General features: G+C 39.4%; 1 protein-coding gene across 3 annotated transcripts; it reads left to right on the top strand.

The window, feature by feature from the left end:
• The first annotated feature begins 153 nt into the window (after window positions 1–153).
• tnk2a (tyrosine kinase, non-receptor, 2a) lies at window positions 154–24,522 on the top strand. Of its 3 annotated transcripts, none has more exons than XM_077509593.1 (22): window positions 154–421; window positions 541–657; window positions 3,057–3,217; window positions 4,257–4,419; window positions 4,491–4,561; window positions 5,023–5,217; window positions 6,893–7,042; window positions 7,164–7,259; window positions 8,961–9,142; window positions 10,544–10,670; window positions 10,764–10,910; window positions 11,000–11,094; window positions 12,669–12,863; window positions 15,428–15,519; window positions 15,591–15,635; window positions 16,709–16,941; window positions 18,960–19,166; window positions 21,367–21,851; window positions 22,352–22,508; window positions 23,335–23,430; window positions 24,106–24,233; window positions 24,348–24,522. In XM_077509593.1, the coding sequence occupies exons 3-22, from the start codon at window positions 3,104–3,106 to the stop codon at window positions 24,352–24,354; spliced, it is 2,985 nt and encodes a 994-aa protein (XP_077365719.1). In that variant the 5' UTR covers window positions 154–421; window positions 541–657; window positions 3,057–3,103; the 3' UTR covers window positions 24,355–24,522. The 3 variants fall into 3 exon arrangements, with proteins under 3 accessions (XP_077365719.1, XP_077365720.1, XP_077365718.1); XM_077509594.1 differs by having other exon boundaries at window positions 518–657; XM_077509592.1 differs by having other exon boundaries at window positions 541–3,217.
• Window positions 24,523–25,314: the final 792 nt, after the last annotated feature.

The following is a 25,314-nucleotide window of genomic DNA, read 5'->3' as shown; positions in this document are numbered from 1 at the left end:
TTCTCTGTTTGTTGAAGATTAAATAAAACCCTCAGCTTGGCACCCAATAGCTATTTGTCTTTATTGATTATTGTTGTACTATGAAAATATTTGTTTTTGTTTTTTTGTTCTCTTTCGGTGCTCAAGTAGTTTGACATTTCCGGGTTGCTGTCCGCCCTCCGCGGATGAATCTGAACGTGGTGCTCAGGCTCAACGGGCTTTGTGGAGTTGCGGCTGCACGGCGGAGGAGCGCGACGCCGGTCCGGTTATATTTCTGCACATTTTGCCGATAAACCACCAAGTCCTGTTTGAAAGCCACCGGCCGGCAAGACGAACCACCGCGTAGAGTGGTCTCTAAGGCCGCCTCCACTCGTCGGTCGGCGCTGTTAACTCCACGGAGCGCTGAAAATGAGGAAAATCAAAACGTAAACGGTGCGATGTGGTAAGTCCCCATGTACCATTTTCACGAACGACACTAAAATTCAATGAGTCGAACTCACGTGTCTGTCTTTTTTTTTTTTTCCATCTTGGCTTGAAGTATTTTTGCTGTTTCTCCTGTAGTTGCAGGTGGATGTGAAGGTCCGCTTGCATCCGCACCGTCTAGCCACCCACCCATCCTGACTCCCAATCTAGTTCCGATCCAGTTCTAATCCAACAGAAACACGTATGCAAGGAAAGGTAAAAGCAGTCTATTATTTGAGGCATTTTGTTGGCTGCCGAGTTCAGACGCTTCAGACACTGGCGGCTCGGAAATAGATTAAAAGATTAAACAATTAGCGGCAGTCTCATGGGTTCTGTCTCAACGTTCTTCCAATTGAATGGAACCAATAGTATCTTAAAATGTCCCTCATTGAAATGATGCAGCCTCACCAAAAAACAAGTTAGCAAAAATAGTAGTAGTAGTGTAAAACAGAATTAAACACAATCAACGAGAATGTAAAAGTTTTTTATGAAGGATAACCTCACACAGCGGGTAATATGTAGGATGTATGCCTTTAAGGGGCATGGCCGAGGACATGTCACTAAAGCGTCAAAATGTGTACAGTAAAGAAATTAAGAGACTGGGATGATGGATGGATGGATTGAATTAGACTAATTATACTTGTAGAATGTGGATAGTACGACAATATTTTTAATGTCCTGCATAGAGTTTCGGAGTGGCGACCATTAAGGAGATGAAGGCAAGTTGTCTCCTGTTTATCCCTTTAAACTTAACTTTATTTATAAAGCACTTGAAAACAAGCACTGCTGCATGCAACGTGCTGTAACATGGGAGTACAAATCAGTCATGCAATAACAACAACAGGCAAATTAACAAACGTCAACTCTTTTAAAGGTTAACTCAACACAAAATCAACCTTTTTTTTTTTTTTTTTGCTAATAAACTGTCTACAATTTAGGGCCCTCATTTCTGTAAGAAATCTTATTTGCCACAATTTTTGAGACCCTTAACATGAATGCAAACTCAACAAACTTATCACACCCATTGGGCCTGGCAAAACATTTCATATTTCAAGTATTTGTGCACGAGTTAAAATAAATAAATAAAATAAATAAATAAAAATAAAGGGTCTAGTAGCCATAGATCTCTGGCGAAGAAAATTGGAAGGCACGTTTAGTATCCTCAGACGTACCAAAAGCTTTATTTTTGAAATTTTGTGTCACTGTTTGGCCTTTTATAGAGGTCATATTTGATCAAACTTCTCCTAGCAAAAGAATTTATGGTTTTTGAAAGCTTTTAATTTCATCACCCTCTGTTGCTGTGGCGGTGTGCCATTTGCAGAGTAAAATGTTTTTGGCAAGAACATATGTTATTGTCAGTACTCCGTGCAAGTATAGCCCATTATAGCTGTTGTAGCTCTAGTTGTGGGAATGCTGAATTTCTCCTCACTTTTTTTTTGGCATCAAACAACTTCAACGTAATACTTCCGATTTACACCGTTCATATTTCAACTTGCTGAATCAATTGACGCCTTCCGAGGTATATGTCGTCTGATTCCACATTACTTACAGTACTCGCACAATTTAACATTAACTATCAACTTTTCCCCATTCATTTTCAATGGATTGACATTGAACTTTTTCGAAGTCCCACTTTCCACGCCCGTTTCCGTACATACAACTGAAAGGGGAAAATTGATTATAATTAATCGGAAATGATTAAATCCCAGATAGCAGTTCAAGTTTTCTTTTTATTCATTTATATTTCAACTTCAATTAAAACTGTAATTTTCACATAATTTATCTTTCAATAGGCATTCAGCTATTAGCATTCAGCATTCCCATCCAATTTCTCCAAAAATTGCACTTAGTCTAGTTATTATGAATATTTGTATTTTTATTTTTATTTTTAGGTATGCCTCAATTTTTAAAAATGTATCAAAAATACACCACATTTGATATTGGCATTTATGAGTTTTGCGTGTAGGTATTTTTTTAAATTGAATTTTAGTTTTACTACTAAATTTGACTTTTGTACTAATTTACATGAAATATATGAATCAAATATTTACATTCATACAAGATTTTCTATACTATAATATGCAGTTTGTGTTTTATGTCTTTATTTATGATCAGAATTGTTTTGAAATTGATGAGTAACATCTGCCCAATTTAGCCTGAGCTGGTATATTTAGCACGTTGGCCTATTTCGAGCCTGATTTGAGGCCACAGATGCGTTCGCGCACGAGGGCGCCTGCGGCCGCTAGTCACCATGGCAACGGTGGAGGGATTGCGGGAGGGTTCATCCGTGCATAGAAAGAGAGCGACTGCATTCTGGTATAATATATTCAATCACATGAACGTGCTGCACTTGCTTCTTGTAGCTCGCCGCCTCCCCAAAGTGCATGCTGGGAAGTGTCCCTCTCTCCATCCATCCGTCCGTCCGTCCGTCCGTTTGCATCCTCATTTGCCGCCTCCTTCTCCTCCTCGATAGCTCTGCTGAATTATTCAGCGAGGCGGCCATGAGGGAAGCGATGACGTGGCGGCGGGACGTCGTGACTCAGCGACCAACGTTTTGTTTATAGGGTGTGCGCGCTGAGAAAGTGGCTGGGGGGGGTGTGCAAATTTGTCTTTAGGTGGACGCCAGCAGCTTGAGATTAAGAAGAAGCTGAGCGAGCAGCAGATGGGGGACAGCTACGTGTACCGGAGACTCGCCTATGCCAGGGGAGGAGAGGAGGCCGACCAGGAGGATGCGGAGGGCAGGGCAAGGATGCCGGAGAACGCCGGCAGACAAATGGTAAACGTGTGGGAGGGATGCGCCGCCATATATATATATATATATATGTGTGTGTGTGTGTGTGTGTGTGTGTGTGTGTGTGTGTGTGTCTTAAGTTACCTCCGCCAAGGAGCTTTTATCAGCAGCTTTCATCTGTAAGCCTGCATTTGAAACATTGTTACATTGTTTTCTTTCTCCTCGTGTCACGTCTTCCTAAACGAGATGCTCTGATATGTCATCCGGAATTTTATTGAGATCTGATCCAAATTCTGCTGCAATGTAAATGTAACATTGAATAGTTATTGTCTTTTTTTTTTCTTTTTTTTTTCTTCTTTTTTTTTAAATCGTCGAATTTTGTTTGATCAGGATCTGATTAAAATTCTGCTGCAATGTAAATGTACTTTGAAGGTCTGTCAACCAAATGAGATCAAGATCTAAGCAAGATTGCACAGGAATGTAAATGTAGCGTCAAATCAAATTGCAATTGGATTGGATCCAGACTGCAAAGCAATGTAAATGCTACAGAAATTCTAACATCACATCATGTTGGATCAGATCTAGATTGTACAGCACTGCAAATGTAGCTGAAATTCTGAGGCCAAATCAAATTGGACTTGGATTGAATCCAGACTGCAAAGCAATGTAAATGCCACAGAAATACTAACGTCACATCATATTGGATCAGGATCAGATCCAGATTCCACAGAAATGCAAATGTAGCTGAAATTCTGACGTCAAATCAAATTGGATCTGCATTGGATCAAGGTCTCATAGCAATGCAAATGTAACGGAAATGCTAGCATCATATTGGATCAGAATCCGATCCAGACTGCACAGCAATGCAAATGTAGCTGAAATTCTGACGTCAAATTAAAATACACTTGGATTGGATCGAGATCTCACAGCACATGTAATGGAAATGCTAGCATCAAATCAAATCGGACCGGGATTAGATCCATATTGCAATGCAGTGTAAATGCAACAGAAATTCTCGCATCAAATGAAATTGGATGAAGGTGGAATCCAGATTGTACAGCAGTGTAAATTTAACTGTGTGCAGATGCAGAGCGAGGAGGGCACGGAATGGCTCCTGGAGCTCCTGACGGACGTCCAGCTGCAGCAGTACTTCCTGCGCATCCGTGACGAGCTTAACGTCACGCGCCTCTCGCACTTTGACTACGTCAAGAACGAAGACCTTGAAAAGATCGGCATGGGCCGCCCCGGTCAGCGTCCCTGCGTAAACCAACCCGACGCGTCCTCCTGTGCTTTTCTCACTCACGCTGATTGATTGCAGGTCAAAGGAGGCTGTGGGAAGCCGTCAAGAGGAGACGCGCGCTTTACAAACGCAAATCCTGGATGAGCAAGGTCCACAAACGCACCAGCATGCGTATCAGTCCACTTCATGTGTGCCAAAAAGGATCCCAACTGGACTACATGTCACAACATTCAGCAAATGTTTCAATCAGTTTGTTCAGAATCCGATCAATATTATCGCGTTGAAGCTCTAATGCCAAATCATATTTGATTAGGATTTGATTGAGATTGGGCCACAATGTAAACGTAACGTAGAAATCTGGAATGTTTGATTGTGATCTGGTCCGCAATCAGTACAGAAAGGAAATGTAACACGTTGCGAGAAGCTCTGATGTTAAATCAGGTTTTTATCAGGATAGGATCCTGATTGTGCAGCACTGTAAATGTAACACACAAGCTGTTTCAAATCAAGTTTAATCGGGATCGGATCCAGATTGATTTTTTTTTTTTTTTTTTTTTAATGCTCTCCTTTACCCATCAAATGTGCTTTTCCCTGTCTTGGTGCCGGCCAGGTGTTTCCCGTGAAGCGTCCGGACGCCGACTCGCAGCCGGCCCTCCCCCTCGGAACGACGGCGTCCGGTGGGGAGTCGGCGGCCTCGCTCACATGCCTGATCCGAGAGGCGGAGCTGCAGCTGTTTGAGCGCCTCGGCGACGGGACCTTTGGGGTGGTTCGCCGCGGCGAGTGGAGCGCCCCCAGCAGTCGAGTGGTGAGACTGACTCGCTGCTTTTCTATAAATGAAACTCCTCAGATTACTTCAACATACCGTATTTTTCGGATTATACGTCGCTCCAGATTATAAATCGAACCAGCCAAAAAATGCATAATTAAGAAGGAAAAAACATATATAAGTCGCACTTCAGTATGAGTCGCATTTTGGGGGGAAATTTATTTGTTAAAATCCAACACCAAAAACATACATGTCATCTTGAAAGGCAATTTAAAATAAAAATAAAAGAGAACAACAGGCTGAATAAGTGTACGGTATACTAACGTTACATGACTGACGTGCCTGGTAATGTCAGTAACGACGTAACATATTAAGAGTTTGTAGCGAGCAGTGACCGGATGCGGAGTGTTGAAGCACGCAGCCAAAGGCTGGCGTTTTATTGACATCAGCTTCTGAGGTCTTAAAAGCAACTCCCCACTCAGCTAGAAGCTAACAGGCTAACTCCCCTTTTCCACATAACAAAACCTTCCCACCCGGAGCTCTCCCTTCGTCCCAATGTTCCGTGGGTGAATTATGTTCCCATCACTACAAGTTATTCATATAACTCTAACATAAAGAACATGCTAACAAGTTTACCAAACTATCAGTTTCACTCCAAATCACTAAATCCAATGAAATCTTCATCCTCGGTGTCACTTTTAAACAACTCCCCCATCTCGGGAGGTAGACGATGCGCTCTTCTACCGGCAATGTTGAACTTATCAACACAGGCCTAGAGCGCCCTCTTGCGGTTTAGTGTGAAAATAACATGTGAAATGATATAATAATGTGTTAATTTCACACATAAGTCGCACCAGAGTATAAGTCGCACCCTATGCTAAACTAGGCTAAACTATGAAAAAAACTGCGACTTATAATCCAAAAAATACGGTAGTTTCTCTGTGCCAAGACCAAGCACTATTTATGTCTAAAGCGACTCAACTCATTTGTTCAACATGGTTCTGTTGCACCACGACGGCGCCACAGCACTACCTTTTGTCCAAATGAAGCCATTCAACTCAGTTCGAAATAGCTCCTTGATGTCAAAGCACTACTTTTGTCGAAAATGCACTCAACTTGCTTCAACGACACCAAGATGCCACCAGATGATGCCCAAGCACTACTTTTTTTTTTTTTAAATCTAATTGAAGATACTGAACTCAGTCTCTTTGCACCACAGTACTACTTTTATCCCAAATAGAAGCCATTCAACTCACATCAACATAGCTCGTTGATGCCCAAGCACTAGAGTTATCTCATTGAAGAATACTGAATTCATAGTTCCTTAGCACCATAGTACTACTTTTATCCAAATGAAGCCATTCAACTCACTTCAACATAGCTCCTTAATGTCAAAGCACTACTTTTTGTCGAAAATGCACTCAACTTGCTCCAACATACGCTAAGATGCCACCAAATGATGCCCAAGCACTACTTTTTGTATCTAATTGAAGCTACTGAACTCATAGTGCCTTGGCACCAGAGCACTACTTTTGTCTAAATTATGTTACTTGGCACCAAGGAAAAATGCCACAAAATGGCGCCCCAAGTATGACGCATTTCAGAATGTGTACTTTTATACTTTTACTCAAGTAAACGAGGGGCAAAAAGTACTTGTACTTCAGTGGCTGGATTGTGACGTTTGTTTTTCGTTTGCGCATTTGGCGTCTGTCAGCTGTCGGTGGCGGTGAAGTGCCTGAAGGCGGGCGTGCTGGAGTCGGACGGTCTGGACGACTTCATCAGGGAGGTGAACGCTATGCACTCGCTCAGCCACCACAACCTCATCCGCCTCTACGGGATCGTCCTCACGCAGCCCATGAAGATGGTCAGTCAGCATTACGCTGCATTTTTTGATTCTTATTTGCATTTTTTTTTCTTGCTCTTATCACTTTTTCACCCAGTCGTAACAAAAACGGGATTTTTGTTTTGTTTTTGTGTGTGTCCAGGTGACGGAGCTGGCTCCTCTGGGTTCACTGTTGGACCGTCTGCGGAAGCGTCAGGGTCACATCCTCATCTCTTCGCTCTGCAACTACACCGTGCAGGTGACACCGTCATCATCATCATCATCATGCAAAAAAATGTAACAAAATTCACTCTTTAATAAGCAGCACAAATGAAACATCAGCCTTCAATTTACATTTGGAAGACTGCACTTTATTCTATATTTAATTTTATTTATTTATTTATTCATTTTTATTATATATAATTTATTTAATTTGATTATATTATACCCCGCGACCCTTGTGAAGAATAAGCGGTCAAGAAAATGGATGGATGGATAGATATTATATATAATATACTGTCTATATACTTTATATATGTATTTATTTAATTATATATATATATATGTGTGTGTGTATATATATATATATATACACAGTATATATATATTATTTCTTAGTACTTATTTATTTAATTTAATTTAATAAAATGTATTTAATATATATAATTATATAATATAATTATTAAATTTTTCTTTTTAGCAAAACAAAGATTAGAAACAAATAAATTGCTTCTATGATTTCAAATATTTCATTTATTGTACCTATTTTAATGACATTTAAATGTCATTAATGGAATTATTAAAAAAAAAAAATTATGATTAACAGATTTACATTTGTAATTGAAATTGTGTTTAATTTTAATTTTGAGTTTTTGCGAGATTTATTGAACTAATTTCCCCCCTTGAAGGAAATAAGTTTTTTTTCCCGTGCATTAGATATATTTGTGCATGTGCATATTAAGTGTAGCTGCCCTTGGCATCAATGATGACGCATAGTGGAGAGTTTCAAACGGGTGTTTTATTTCCCGACACCATCAAAACTATGAAACAGAAATACAAAAAAAAGCAAAGGGTCAATATCACATTTTCAACAAAAACCTACATAACTACACAAACTTTAATACATAATATAAGAAATGTCCAAAATATAAATCATACATTTAATATAATATTAAGACAGCCATCACAATCCTTTAACAGACAATATAACGCACCTGGTTCCATAAACCAAGGGTGCTAAAACAGGTGAAACAATCCCTTCAGGGGAATCCACACAAATAATACATTAACAGATATTTAAAAACAATAGTCATCATAAAATAGCCATGGAAATTGTCGAAACAAACTTACATGCAGAAATAATCAGGACGCACGCAACAGCACCACACGGAGCAGCATGTTTAACGTGCCAAACAATGAGAGTGAAGCCGGCTGTCCCCTGAGCAGGTGAAACCTTTTAACCTTAATGACCGCCTCACCCCAGACTGATGGTACACAACTGTCACTTAGTGGCCATTTCTCATAATTCATTTACATTAAGCATAACAGCAACATTAATGTGGGTGGGTGCAGGTGGCTGCAAAAATATGTACTCCATATATGTAGTGCCAAAAATTCTTTAAAAAAAAATATTATTTGGCATTTGATTGTGTTTTTTTTATCAAATGTGACAAATTTGAATCCCTCCATGATAAAGTCACTTTACACGCCTGCTGTATGTTTTGATTTTTAATGAATGGGTGCCATCAACAATCATTTAGTTGTGGGAGGAGGTGCCTGTATAAAGTTTGTATCATTTTTTGTTCTTTTTTATTTTACATCATCATTGCTGTCTGTATTTAAAAAATATATATATTCGTTTATTTCTCATATTGCCACTCGATTTAGTAGAAGAGGGATCTTAACGACATGTCCCCAACGTATAAAGTAAAAAGTGAATTGTCACGTGGCGGTGGCGCAGGTGTCGTGCGGTATGGCCTACCTGGAGCAGCGGCGCTTCCTGCACCGCGACCTGGCCGCCCGCAACGTGCTGCTGTCCACCAACGAGACGGTGAAGATCGGCGACTTCGGCCTGATGAGGGCGCTGCCGTCCCATGCCGACCATTACGTCATGGATGAGGGCCACAAAGTCCCGTTCCCGTGGTGAGTTGCCGCCACCGTATTGGATGTGGCAAAGCGCAAGCATCCGGTTCTCATCTTTGTAAGATTAGGACTGGAAAATGACGTCAGCATGTAATATCAAAGTCATGTCAGCACACACCTGGAACCAGTACCGCAAATTGTAAAAATAAAAGTAAATAAGTAGTCAGTAATAATAAAAAAATAATTATTAAATAAATAATAGTCAGTAATAATCATAATAATTAAGTAATAATAATAAATAAGCAAATAATAATAAATAAACAGTAAGTAATGAAAATAAATAATTATGAAATAATAAATAGTCAGTAGTAGTAATAATTAAGTAATAAATAAAGTAATAATAATAAATAATAAAATGTTAATAAATAGGGCGGCACGGTACATGACTGGTAAGCATGTCCGCCTCCCAGTTCTGAGGACTCAGGTTCGAGTCCGGGCTCCGGCCTTCCTGGGTGGAGTTTGCATGTTCTCCCCGTGTTTGCGTGGGTCTTCTCCGGGTACGCCGGTCTCCTCCCACATTCCAAAGACATGCATGGCAGGTTAATTGGGTACTCCGAATTGTCCCTAGGTGTGCTTGTGAGTGTGGGTGGTTGTTTGTCTCTGTGTGCCCTGCGATTGGCTGGCAACCAATCCAGGGTGTCCCCCGCCTGCTGCCCAGAGCCGGCTGAGATAGCCCCAGCACCCCCCGCGACCCTTGTGGGGAATAAGCAGTCAAGAAAATGGATGGATGGATGGATACTAATAAATAAGTAATAAGTGATAATAATGAATAATTATTAAATAACTAAACTTTATTTAATAATAATTAATAAGAATAAGTAGTAAGTAATAATAATTATTCAATAAATAATAAGCAGAAAGTAATTATAATAATAAAGTAATGAATTAATAATAATAATAAATTAAGTAATAAGTAATCAAGTATTAAATAATTATTAAGTAATAATAATAAATAATTATTAAATAACTCATCCTTATTCAAAAATAATTATTAATAAATAATAGTAGTAATAATAATGAAGTAATTAAGTAATAATTATAAAATAAGTGATATAATAAATAATCAAATAAGTAATAATAATAAATAAGTAATAAATAATAATAATAATAATAAATAATAATAATTATGAAATAAATATTAAGTAATAATAATAATTAATTAATTCAAAAATTAAGTAATAATCCTAAAAATAAATAATCAAATAAGTAATAATAATAAGTAGTAAGTAATAATAATAGTTAATTAAGTAATAATAATAATAATAATAAACTAAGTAATAATAATAATATGTAATAGATAAGTAAATAATGTACGCAAATAAAGTTCAGCTGTTGTCGCATGGGTTTCCCATTTGTATCCATCTGCATGAGTTGAGGAATTCATTGTGCGGTTCCCGGCAGGTGCGCCCCCGAGTCGCTGAAGACTCGCACCTTCTCGCACGCGTCGGACACGTGGATGTTCGGGGTCACCCTGTGGGAGATGTTCACCCACGGCCAGGAGCCGTGGCCGGGCCTGAACGGGAGCCAGGTTTGAAAAAACCGTCAACATCTTGAAAAAGGCTCCGGCTGCCGCCCACGTCAACTCGTCCGTCCGTCTGGCGTGCGTGCATCCGTCCGGCAGATCCTCCACAAGGTGGACGTGGAGGCGGAGCGGCTGTGCAAGCCCGACGACTGCCCTCAGGACATCTATAACGTCATGCTGCAGTGCTGGAGCCCCAAGGCCGAGGACCGGCCCACTTTTGTGGCCCTCAGGGACTTCCTGATGGAGGTACGGGCAACGCCGCTAGCAATCGAGTGAGCGAGCGTCACTTCTTTTGCTTTTGAGTGCTGATGAAAACGTTTTTGCTCTCGTTCAAGAGCACGCCCGCCGACATGAGGGCCCTGCAGGACTCGCTGGAGGACGACAAGCTTCAAATTCAGATCAACGACGTCATCACCATCATTGAGGGAAGGTCAGGCCGTGCCGTCATCGTTCGGCACATTTTCATTTTGCGTGTGCAAACAGTTTGAATTTTTTATTTTTTTTCATTTTTATATATATATTTGTAATTTTATTATTTTATGTACCATATATATATATATATATTAGGGGTGTTAAAAAAATCGATTCAGCGATATATCGCGATTCTACATCGCGCGATTCTCGAATCGATTTTAAAAAAAAACTCGATTTTTATTTTTTTTATTTTTATTTTTATTTTTTTATTTTTTATTTCTTTTTTTGGTGTGTGTGTGTGAATCGATTTTTAAACTTCCATTTTTAATGGAAAAATATTCAACAAAACGTCTGACTTCGGGTTAGGATTCACACCTTGAGCATGGAAGAATGTTATATGAACGGAACATTAAGCCTTAATATTTTATTTTAATGCTGTTCAAACATGAAACAGATTACAACCTCTATAAGACTGAAATTTCAGATAAATAAATAATACATTTTCATATAAATCTTACACTCTACAAGCTTACTGATTAGTATTTTCTAAATTTGAATGAAAAAAAATCGCAACAATCTGTGTATATATATGTGTATATGCATATATATATATATATATATATATATATATATATATATATATATATAATGTGTGTATATATATATATATATATATATATATATATATATATATATATATAATGTGTATATATATATATATATATATATATAATGTGTATATATATATATAATGTGTGTATATATATATATATATATATATATGTGTATATATATATGTGTATATATATATGTGTATATATATATATGTGTATATATATATGTGTGTATATATATATGTGTGTGTGTGTGTGTGTGTGTGTGTGTGTGTGTGTGTGTGTGTGTGTATGTATTTTTTTGTTGTTGTTGTTGTTGTTTTTGTAAAGATTTTCATTTTATAAACAATTTTAATTTGTTTACCTGTGTAAACGCCAGGGTTAATATAGTTTTGGAATTTTTCCAACTTTAGTTATTTCCCCCTAAGTTTTCATACTCTTGTTAACATGAAAGTGGGGAAAACTGTTAAACTACATCTGCATCTTTTAGTCATTGATACGGTAACTTCATAATAAATCATAAAATGAAGTTAAAGTTAAAAATATGTACTCTACTGTACTGTTAAAAAAAAAAAAAAAAGAAAAGAAAAAAAAAAGGTCATTTTTCTGCCAGTATATGACATAACTGCATTTGTCAGACATTGGAGACATTTCTGTGCATTTTTATTTTCATATTAAGAGCCATTTTTAAAACTGAAAATAAATGTATGTATTATTATTCAATTTATTACTTCTATATTTTGATGTGGACATGTCTGCTGCGTTGCGACCGGAATTCCCCCAGTACAGACTTTCCAAGTCAGGGCCGCTCATTAATCGCGTGTAAAAAAAAAAAATATATATATAGTGGAACTTTAAATTAACGCTTAATTAAATGAAATTAAATGAATTAACAAAATTAATTTTGACACCCCTAAAAAACATCTCGAATCCACTTCAGCCACATAGTTCGACTGAGGACGTACTCGTGTTGCAGGGCGGAGCACTACTGGTGGCGCGGGCAGAACCGGCGCACGCTGCGCGTGGGTCCGTTCCCTCGCCATGTGGTGACGGCGGTGACCGGCTTGTCGGCGGACGACATCAGCAAACCCTTAAAGCACTCCTTCATCCACACGGGACACGGCGACACCGACCCGCATCGGAGCTGGGGACACGCCGACCGCATCGACAGGTGCGCCGATATGTTACAATCGGGGGCACTGACTCACACAGGTGAAGTTTTGAATTAGGCCCCCCCCCCAAAAAAAAAAAAAAAATGGTTTCTCATAAGAATCACAATTCTCATTTAGTTCAATTCAGAATAGATTTTAAATGTCCTAAAATTGATTTTATTTAAATTATTTTGATGATGTCTTGCCCATGTACCCGATTTGGCCACTTAGGGGCAGTGAGGTTCTGTGCCTTCTGATACACTATTAAGTTGTAGCCACATCAGAAAGTAAAAGGAATAAGTCAACATCAAGTTATGCCTATAAAAGTTTTTTTTTTTTTTTCAAATGCCGCTGAGTCATGTTAAAGCAGCTATATGTAAGATTTAAAATTTCAAATCTCTACTGCCACCTGTGGCCGAAAACAAACTGCACGCTCATACACGCTGCGCGCACTCGTACGTGCATGACCTCAATACTGAAGACTGGGGTCTTCATATCCAATTAAACTATGTTTTCAGATTTAAGAAGTTTTATAATGTTATACAAAGCTGGCCACTTCACGGAATGAGACTCTCAATCCCCACTAAACAATTGATGTCCACGGAACGTGCAGATCATATTGCTTTAGTCGGTCGAAGTCCAGTTCTGTGCTGTACTCCAAAACGATGTGCAAATTACGTCAATTAATTGGACCTCATTCCGATGTTAATATGCAGTTACATATTGTAGTCACCCCGCTCGACGGACGTCAACCTGATTCTAGTCATTATTAGTGTATGTCGTCCCCAGGCTAGCGTCATTGTGCATTAGCCGAAAGGTGGGCTGTCATTTATGGAAATTGACGATTGTGAAAAACATATAGACCCATTCACTACTTAGTGTGATATGGCCGTGAATGTTATTGCCATTCAGTAGTACCGTTCACATTCCGTTATCATAATGTAGCTACAATAGGCTGTTTTCACGGAGGAAAATAAGGCAACATTTAGCCTGATTGAAACGCAGCGGAATGGAACGTCTGTTCTTCATAAAGTCATTCTGTTATATTACATTCAACTTTGCCGGCCCTTTCACGCTAAATGTTGCCGTCCACCTCACTTTCACCCCAATAGTTACGACCGAGAAGTGATCGATCTTGAGGTTACTGCTATTTGAAAACAACACATTTTCTTCTAAATGTCAAGATATTCGCTTCTTACCTTTTGGAGTAGAAAGAAAGCCAGCTGTGAATCACTTTTCTAATCAAAGTCCGATCTCAACGCTCTCCACCGCTGAAATGTCAAATCAATGTTCACTCTCGTTCTTGCCCGGCGTCGGTCACTATCAAGTTTAGATTTTTTTTTTTTCTTGGCACTTGACATTGTTTTCATTTTTTTTTTTAAGCAGCCATCCGCGGAGTAACAGCGGGTGTCTGGGGCCGCGAAAATCTGTACTAGTTCCGTCTTCGCGCGACAGGAAACTGACGATGACGCGCATGACGTCACATTCTGCAGACAGAGGGCGGGAAATTCGAAGGATTTGGACCGGACGCTTCCTAAATAATATTGGCCAGAGGCTTGTAGGAGTACTCATTGTGAACAGCTAAGATGTAGATCTACTAATTAGAATATGTTTCAGTCATAAATGGTCAAATAAAAATGCTATCGTTAAGATATTTTTTGGGGAAATCCTCCATAGAGTAGCTTTAAGATGCTTCTCTGTATACATTCCTGAAGCGTTTTTGTATGAATAGTTTTTTTGAGGGATAAAAGTAGCCGTCAGTTGCGCGCTAATTAGCATTAGTGAGTCAGACTGGGGTAGATCATGACAATTATTTACTCAACTATAAAATGAAGCAGAAATCATTTGGAATCGAAAATCCATTCTGAATCGAATCGCAGACCCAAAAATCGGAAGGGAATCGAATCGTGAGATAGTCAAAGATTGATTCCACCCCTAGTTTGAATGGCACCAGCTTACGTTGCCATGCAATTACTTTGAATGTCCACTGGAGGGCAGCGTTGCACCTTAAGCAGCAATTCACTCATTGGCCACATTATTAGGTAGACATTTTCCAAATATATTCTAACCCTAACCCTGCGGGTGAGCTGGAAGCTTTTCAGTGTAGTTTTTAGGTGGGTTGCACCCTGGACTGGACACCAGCCAATCACAATGTCTCTCCCAATTTGTTATTCCCCGTCGAAATGAAGTGAAATGTCAATTTTTAATTTCAGTCTCCCTCCTAAAAATTCCCACCAAAAAACTTATTTTTTTATTTTATTTTATTGATTTAAAAAAACTCACAGAGATGACATCATCAAATAGAATGTGAAGAATTTCGCAATTTTTGCACCTTTTTTTTGGCTTCAGTTAAATAGATATTGTCTGCTGTTGCACATCTTGGCCACCTGGTGGCAATCTAACACCGATAAACATGGAGACGGTCACAACTCCTCAGAAAGATGCGGTATGATTAGCCGAAGGTCAACTCGTATCTGTAAATAAATAACAAATCATTTTTTGTGTGTGGCGTGACTGTTGTGTCATCTGATGTCACCGACGGTCATTTTGCATTCATCTCCATCATTCTTATTCTCTTTTTCAGTCTGTATTTGGGGAACCCCATGAAGCCCCCCGATGTCCTCGGGATGGACCCTTGCATCTCCAGACCAACAAAACTCCCCAACCGGGCCAAGAGTAACTCAATTGTTTTTGTTGTTGCATATTTTGGGAGCCAATTGTCATATGTGGAATTGACTTTTTGGCAGAGCAACCCCCACCTCGTCCTCCTCAGCCTGCCGTCCTGCTCAAGAGTAAGTGTCACTGACCTGTTTCTAGGACTGGATAGCCGATATAGCCCATACACGGCAGTGCAAGCCGTTGAAGTCACAGGACGGACATCTTGTTACTCCCACCTCGCCAGCAAACGGCTGTATAAACTATACGTACAGATGAGACATACAGCTCGGAAGCAGTTAGTAGCGGGGTGGTCACTATTTTTTAACAAGTTAAATAATAAGTGGACAGTATGTGCTGCTTTGAAGACCACCTTTTTCTTTTGTCACTTTTCTTTTGACCCCAATATTAGATTTGTTGAATTACAATTAGAATTCTATAATACAAAAATATATATATACAAGTTTCCCCCTGTACTAAACATCATGAAGCATATAATTTCTACATGTATTTAAGGCAAGTTGTCAAATGTCTGAAGTCCTCTTCTAACTAAAACATGCTAAATCATGCTGTTTCCACTAAGTAGTAGGGATGTAACGATAACAGCAGTATCGTGATATCGCAATATTAACGGTGCCACAATATATCGCCGTCGTCGTCATGTCATGATATTAAAAGCAGCACATCTGTTCCAAAAAGTCTGGTTGATTTCTATTTATGCAGTTCTAGCGCCCTCTGGTGGCTAGTTTTTTAGCGCAGTTTAATTTCACAAGGCATGTTTTGGCCCTTCTATGTTTCAAATCTAGGCTAATTGTCAGATGCATTGCTGTTATCTACAAAAGCACAATATTGTGTATTTTTTTTTGGTATGAGCTTTTTTTTTTTTTTTCTTTTTTTACAATATTGTAATAATTTTTTTAATATCGCCCACAATATCGTGATAATTATCATATTGTGAGCTTCATATTGTGATATCGTATCGTGATTTTTGGATATGGTTACATGCCATCTAAGTACTGTCTCAAATGATACTGTAAATGCATCGGATGGTATGCCGAGAAACATTTCTTGGGAGGAGCAATATGGCCGCCTCGTGACCTCAAAAGTCTTGGCCAATCAGCTAGCCAGTCATAGATCAGCTGTGTCCCTCCATCAGCCTCCCTGACAAGATGGGCGCCGCGTGGTGACTCTGCGCCCGTTTGCTCCGCAGAGCCCTTCTACGACTCGGTGATGGACGACTACGACGACGACGGCGGCGAAGATGGCGGCTCCAAGAGGCCGCTGGGCCTGAAGCTGCGTCCATGGGAGAGCTGCAGTGGTGGCGGCGGCCGGTCGGACGCCAGCGAGGTGTCGCTCATCGACTTCACCGACGACAGCTTCAGTTCCGCCGCCACGCCCTCGCCGCTCACCGACTTGCCGCCCCTTGACCGCGACGCGCTCAAGGTGCGCTAGAGTCACGTTCGTGTTGATTTGGTATTGATTTGACTTGTGTGTCCTCTAGATGGCGCTGCAGGTGTTTAATTATGTCAATTACATTTTGATTATGAAGCCTTGAGCAAAATCCAATCGTTTTTGCATTTTTAATATATCATAAGAGTTTTATATTATTATTATTATTATTATTATTATTATTATTATTATTATGGAAACTAACTAACAACTAAGAAAAAAAAACGTTTATTTTTTTGGTTATGAAGCCTTGAGCAAAATCCAATCGTTTTTGGATTTTTAGTATATCATAAGAGTTTTAGATTATTATTCATATTATTATTATTATAGCAACTAACTAACAATTGTTTTGATTATTATTCATATTATTATTATCATTATTATTATTATTATTATTATTATTATTATTATGGCAATTAACAACTAAGAAAAACTAAATAAATAAATAAAAAATATTTTTTAATTATTATATTAATTATTATTATATTAAATATGTTTAACACGATTATATCCCAATATATATATATATATATATATATATATATATATATATATATTTATTTTAGGGCTGTCAAAGTTAAAGCGTTAATAGATTAATTAATCACAGAAAGTTGCTGCATTAATCATGTATTAACGCATATTAATCGCACTATTTTTTTTGACCGCACTTGAGCCTTGAACGTAACCGCGGATGGTTACATTGAAGGCTTCTCAGGTCAGTGATTAAGTCAATTCACGGCATTTCCTACGCCTGTTGTTCCAAAAGTAGCAGGGTGACTCCTGTTGGTGTGCTCGGTCGTAAATTTCGCTTTAAAAAACACCACAACGGGAATTTAGATAAAACAAAACTTGTATTTAATGAATTAATAATTGCTGAATTGCTATATTTTGAGCAATACACGCATGCATGCAATTGCGTACATGCATTTAATCAATGTTTGCAAATGACATTCAGATAATAAAATGCATTAATGTCAAAATATTACGGTATTTTGTAGTTTATATTATGCAAGTAATTTAGCTGATTAATCGTGATTAATCAAAATTAAAGTGTGATTAATCAGATTACAAATTTTAATCGTTTGACAGCACTAATATATGTATATATATATATATATATATATATGTTAGTGCTGTCAAAGTCAAAGCGTTAATTAATTAATTAATCACAAAAAATTATCGCATTAATCATTGTATTACCACAGATTAATCACACTATTAATTTTGACCGCATATGATCCTTTTTAGCCGACAGTGGATGGTTACATTAAAGATAGCTGTTGGAGTTTGAGCAATAAATATAACTACATGCATTAAAGTAAAGCATTTAATAAATGTTTCCATATGCCGTAGGTCATTTTTTCACCATTTTAAATTATGCAAATAATTAATTGATTAGAAAAAGCAGGATGAGCGTGTGCAGCGGGCAAAAATGTTGGGAAAAAAAGCTTTTTTAAGTCAGTGATTAATCATGATTAATCAAAATTCTACGATGTGATTAACCTGATTAAAAAAATGTAATCGTTTGACAGCCCTAATATATATATATATATATATATTTTTTTTTTATTTAACCTTTATTTAACCAGGATAGTCCCGTTGAGATTAAGAACCTCTTTTTCAAGGGAGTCCTGGCCAAGAGGCAGCAAAACAGTTTTCATTACAGTTACAAATAAAAGTTTCACTTACAATCACATAAAAATTATATAAAACAGTTACAAATCAATGAGGCCGTCTCAAGTGCTCTTAATCTGGATCTAAAATCGTTCAATGAAACAAGTTCCGTTAGTTTCCAGTCCTTTTGCAACATGTTCCATGCAGAAGGGGCAGAGAAAACAAAAGCCTTTTCCCCATATATATTTCCCTCCATATATATATATATATTTTCACCAATTTCCAAACATTTAAAACGAAAGTTACGACTGTAACTACAGTTCTATGAGTCCCGGACGACCGCCTGGCAGTTGGGAGGGACGAAATAGAACTATAATGAAGTGTAAATGATATTTTAGGACACGCCCTCCATCCTGGACTGGCCCCTCCCACAACCGGCTTACGACGAGGTGGCGTCCGAAATGCAGGAGCCGTCCGAGGACCAGGAAGTGCGCTCCATCAACAAGGGGGCGGCCGAAGAGCTCCCAGCCACTCCCACCGCCGCCGTTACGTTGGCCCGGAACGAGTCGCAGTCGGCCGACCTTTTCCAAGAACTCCAGAGAGAGGTGCAAAAATGCATTTCGTGGACACTTGACCATGTTGACGTCATGCTGGTGTCGACTAGTGTTCATTTCGTCAACGAAAACCAAACCAAAAATCATTTCGTCAACACACATTTTTTAAGACTAGACTAGACTAAAACCTTCATTAATAAACAATAAGTGGGACAAAATCAGTACGCATTTTCGCCGACTGATGAAGACAAGACGAAAATGCCCTTCACTTCATAAAAACTGGAATAAAATCAAATATTTTACTTCATGAACAAAAATGAGATGAAATTATATGATCGTGTCTGTCACTGTTATCTGCTTACAAAAAAAATAAAATAAAAATACATGTCCTGACTAAAACTAGACTAAATCATTGACAGTTTTTGTCGACTAAAACTAAACAAATGAAATTCTGTTTTGTTGGACTACAATAAAGACTAAAATGATAGATTTATAGTCGTCTTAAAAAAAAACCTGGACTAAATTAAAAATTTAAATTTATTATAAATCATTATAAATATATGAATATAAATAGATATATTAGAAATAATTTATTATGAATTATTTTTAAAAAATTACAATTAAACTGGGCTAAAACTAGACTAAAACATTGACAGTCTTTGTTGAGTAAAACTAGGCGAATAGATTTTTTTTCGTGGACAAAAATAAAGACTAAAATGCTCGATTTATAGTCAGCAAAAAAAAAAAGGACAATATTAAAATAAAAAAAAATAAAAATAGATTATAAATAATTATAAATATATTAATATAAATAAGTATATTATAAATAATTTATTATAATTTATTTTTAAAAATTAAACTGGACTAAAACTAGACTAACCCCGGGTTTTCACCGGATGCGGTTGCGGTGCGGTTGCGGTGCGGTTGCGGTGCGGTCCGGCGACGCAAGCAATTAGATTCCATTCATTCGAATGGTGCAGTTTACACCGCTTGCGGGTGCGTTGCGTGTCGACTGCGTCTCAGCTGCGGCGTGCCGCAGGCCTTCCGCAAGGATAGACCTATTTTCTATTTTTGCCGGACGCCGCAGCGGTAGGCCTCCGGCAAATGGCAAGCTAGCACAAAACACATAGAGCGGGACAGGAAGACCGACGCAGTTTCAAAATAAATTTCCAGTTACCTTTCAGAATAAAACACTCGCCAGCTCCTATTTCGCAAGCTTTTCAGCAAAACGTGACGTGGGCGTCGCCGGGCCATGTGCTCATTCACGGTTTAGACACCAGCGAACATGGACGAGGAGAGGTTTATATTGGAGGTGGAAAACCACAAAATAATATATGACACGGCACATCCTTTTTATAAGGACAACCAAAAAAAGGATGCTGCATGGAATCTCATAGCAGAAGAAGAAGAAAAGGTTAAATCAAAAGAAGTCCACCTCTCTTTCTGCTTCTCTGTTGAGCACAGACTTTCTGTATGTTTGTCGTTGTGAAATGCCACATGATCGCGCGCGCGGGGTCCCGCGAGACACGTTGGGAAGTGGGCGGCGACGGAGCTGCCGGACCGCAGCTGTGCGGAGCCGGTGTGGATTGACCAAAAAATTGACCCCTCCGGAGCACGCAGTCAAGACGCACCGCACCGCACCGCAAGCGCACCGCAAGCGCACCGCAAGCGCACCGCAACCGCAACCGGTGAAAACCCGGGGTAAAACATTGATAGTTTTTGTTGACTAAAACTAGATGAATTCAATTCTGTTTTCTTGAACTAAAACTAAACTGCTCGATTTATAGTCGCTAAAACCCCCCAAAAATGGACTAAATTAAAATAAAAAAAAATAAAAATGTTATATAAATATATAAATCAAATAAATATATTATAAATAATTTATTATAAATTGTTTTTAAAAATTTAAATTAAACTAGACTAAAACATTGACATTTTTTGTTGACTAAAACTAGACGAATTGGACTAAAATAAAGACTGAAATGTTAGATTTATAGTCATCTTAAAAAAAAACCCCGACTAAATTAAAATAAAAATTTACTATAGATAATTATAAATATAAATACGTATATTATAAATAATTTGATTATAAATTATTCTTTAAAAAAATGTAAATTAAACTGTACTAACACTGAGACTAAATGTAAAAAATGGCTGATAAAATTAACAGTAGTGTCCTATTTTATTTTATTTTTATTTTTTTAGCTGTGTTGACGTTGCGAAATGTTTTGTTTTGGGGGGTTTTCTGCAGGTGATGGTGAAGCTGCAGGTTCCCATGGCGACGGGCCGCTCGCTCCCCTCCTCGCCGATCCCGCTGGCGCCGCACCGGCAGATCTACCTGCCGCCGCCCTCGCCCTTGGAGCGGCCCGCGGTGCCGCCCCGCAGCCCCGCCCCACCGCCACACCCGCGCCATACCTCCGTCTCGCTGGATCCGGCGGACGAGCCGCCCCCGCAGCTGCCGCCGCGGGAGCGAGCGCCCTCCCAGCCGGGCTCCCGCTCGTCCTCGCCCCTGGGCTCGGCCCCGCCCCCCGCCTCGCTGCCCCCACCCCCGCTGTCGGCGTCGCCTCGCCGGGCCTCAGGCCTCCTGGGACCCCTCCTGTCCTCCTCCTCCTCGTCTTTGCACGCGTCCGGCTCCTCTTCGGACCCGCGCGACTCCCGCCGTCTTTCCTCGGCGATTGATGTCTCGCTAAGCTCCGCCCGCACGCCCTTGCCCGAGCGAGCGGCCCTACTGGAGAGGTAGAATGTCAAACATTTCGATCAAATAGTGATGTGACGGATGACTTCCGTTATCTAAAAGTTCATCCCGTGTTTGTTTTGTTTTGTTTTGTTTTGTTTTTCATCTGACAGCGTGCACCCGCAGCGGCATTTGTATTTGAATTTGAATTTATTAATTGATAATAATTTCATTGTATAGTATATCAAATATATTCATAATATTAATTATGCTTAAATTATAATTAACTTACGTAACTTATTTACTACTTACAGGCTCAAAATGCGCTCTCACCTTCATTTGACCTTTCTTGACCTATTAAATGTCCATTTGAGGCTCGTCTTGAAAGTTTCATCTCAAAACTGAATATCCCAAACTATTTGTAGGCCAGCCTGCAGGCACCATTTAAAAAAAAACAACAACAACAAAAAAGATTTATTTGCAGCTAACTGAAAGATGAAAGATTATCGATAACAGAATCATCCAAATGTCTAATGTTTGACTTGTTGTTGTTGATGATGAGATATGGCGCTGCCAACATGGCGGCGGTCAAGCCCATCGTTCAGCAGCCCGCCAGAGCCAAGCCCAACTCCTCCTACAACAACAACAACAACGACCACCACCACGACAGACAACCGGCCGCCGCCGCCGCGCAGCAGCAGGAACTCAACGTTGCACAGGTGACAAATCGTCACCATTTGCCCATTGATGGATGGATGGATGGATGGATGGATGGATGGTTGGATGGAGTGATTGATTGATTGAGTGATTGACTGATTGATTGACTTGATTGATTGATTGACTTGATTAATTGGCTTGACGGATGGATGGATGGATGGATGGATGGATGGATGGATGGATGGATGGATGGCTTGAAGGATGGCTTGAAGGATGGATTGATGGATTGATGGATTGATTGATGGATTGATTGATGGATTGATTGATGGATGGATGGATGGATGGATGGATGGATTCATTGGATGGATGGATGGATTGATGGATTCATTAGATGGATGGATGGACGGACTGCCGGATGGATGGATTGATGAATTGATTAATGGATTGATGGATTGACGGATGAATTGATTGATTGATGGATGGATTGATGGTAAGATTGAGGGATTGCTTGATGGATGGATGGATGGATGGATGGATGGGTTGATTGATGGTTTTGATGGATGGATGAATGGATTGACTGATTGATGGATGGATTGACAGATGGATTTGATTGATTGATTGATTGATTGATTGATTGATTGATTGATTGACGGAGGGATGGATGGATGGATGGATGGACGGACGGACGGACGGATGGATTTGATTGATGGAATAAATGATGGATGGACGGACGGATGGATTTGATTGATGGAATGATTGATGGATGGCTGGATGGACGGATGGATTTGATTGATGGAATGATTGATGGATGGCTGGATGGACGGATGGATTTGATTGATTGATTGATTGATTGATTTATTGATTGATTGATTGGATCTCGCCACGCAGATCCGAGAATCGGTGCACGGCGTGACGCTGGCCGAGTGTCAGGCCGCCCTGCAAGCTAATGCCGGCGGAGTCCAGCAGGCCATCAACCACTTGAAGGTGATGCCAGGCCGGCCGGCGCTCTTAGAATTATCTGCCTTAAGTGCAGTACCACGTTATGCTACAAGATGGCGGGCAGCACTGAGTTCTGCATGCAGTGTAACGAACTCATTCACGTGAAGAATGTTTTTCAACGGGTGCGAGTGGAGGAGGGTCTGGCGCAACTTGTCCCAACTTTGTGAACAATTGTAATGACCAACAGATTCCTGTAGATGGAAGCAGTGCGACACTTTGAGGATACAAATTATGGGCTGAATTTTGGCTCTTTCGGGTCTTTCTGCCAATTTTGAGTGAGATCTTTTGACAGGTTTAGGCAGCTCACATTTGATTACAGGATTTGCATGGACGACAGTCACAGGAGTTAATCGAAAGTGTGTCGCCATCGTGAGAAAAAGATGGATGAAGCTCAAATGCCATGTAAAAAAAAAATAAATAAAAAAAAATAAAAGGTGTTTTTTCTGGTGACTCTAAAAAATCTCCAGGTCCTGATGTATTAAGTTAGAATTTTATTATTTTTTTTAGATAATGTGTAAATGGTGCTGGTTTCAGTTTATATCAGCTATATTGATTGTTGCGCAATCCAGAAGTCACTTTGGTGGTCCACTTGCCAGGCGTCCTCAACTGTCGAAGCCAAACATTTTGTGTTTTGTTTTGTTTTGTTTTGCACGGGCGAAGGTGGAGCAGCTGTTCGGCATTGGCTTGCGCTCCCGCCGCGAGTGCGAGGCGCTCCTGCGCCGCTGCCGCTGGAACCTGGAAGAGGCCAGCTCGCTCATGCTGGACACGTACGGACCGCACTGCAACAGGTAGCGCGTGCGCGTTGGTAACTTGTTTCCATGTTTCTGCATGATAACGTTTCTGACAGCTGATCCAGTTTTTTTTTTTTTTTTTTTTTTTTTTTTTTTTTTTTAATCTATCAGGAAGTGAGAGCAGATGACAAAGGACGACTCGAGGACCAGCGAATGTTTAACTCTTGTAATGTACTGTCCATGCAACTTCAACCGCTTATTTATTTAATTTTCATTCCATTCATACGACACACAAAAATGTTCCGTTCAACAAAGGTGGAAATAAAATAAAAGTGTTGCCAAAGAATGCCGTGCGTCGCTTTCATGCGAGAAAGTCTGCAAAAAAAACAAAAACAAAATGTAGCAAGTCTGATGGCGGTCTCGTCTGTTGCCCCGGCGGGATCAAACCTGTCAACTTTCCATTACAGGACAACAATCTGCTATTGATCGCAGTTCACGCTTGCGCGGCTCCGCAACAGCGCGAAGCACTCGGCCGCGCTCACTGCTGGTGTGCTTGTGACACACATACAAGATCAAGGTTATTTTAGTCAACTAAAACTAACGAAAATTAAAGCTAAAATTCAAAAAACAATTTCTTTAAAATAAAATACAAACGAAAATGCTTTTTTTAAAAAAACAAAAACTAAGTGTAACTACATTTGATGTTTACAAAACTAAAACTAACTATGATGATGCAAAAATTACCTTAGTTTTCGTCTTTGGTAATTAATTTCATGCATGAGCCTTTGGGGCTGATTTTTTTAAGTCAATTTATTTTAATAAATATTAACCGTCATAATAAGGAGGTTTGAAAGTGTGTCACACAAAAGTGACGTCATCTCACAGCAGCCAATAGAAAAGCACCAAAAGATGACATCACTCCCATGCTGTTTTTTTTAAATATTGTGAACAAGTAACTAGTGTTGTTCCGATACCGATACTGGGATCGGCAGAGGTGCCGATACTGCATTAAAACAGTGGTATCGGTATCGGTGACTACTAACAAGTAACATGCCGATACCATTAATTCCAACGCTAATATAGGAATTTGGATGCAGCATCTTGTGTCTTGCTCATGCACGACATTCACTGGTACGTG

This window comes from Festucalex cinctus, chromosome 20, assembly GCF_051991245.1.
Source record: "Festucalex cinctus isolate MCC-2025b chromosome 20, RoL_Fcin_1.0, whole genome shotgun sequence".
Taxonomy (NCBI): Eukaryota; Metazoa; Chordata; class Actinopteri; order Syngnathiformes; family Syngnathidae; genus Festucalex; species Festucalex cinctus.
This window is presented reverse-complemented; position numbering and strand designations above follow the sequence as displayed.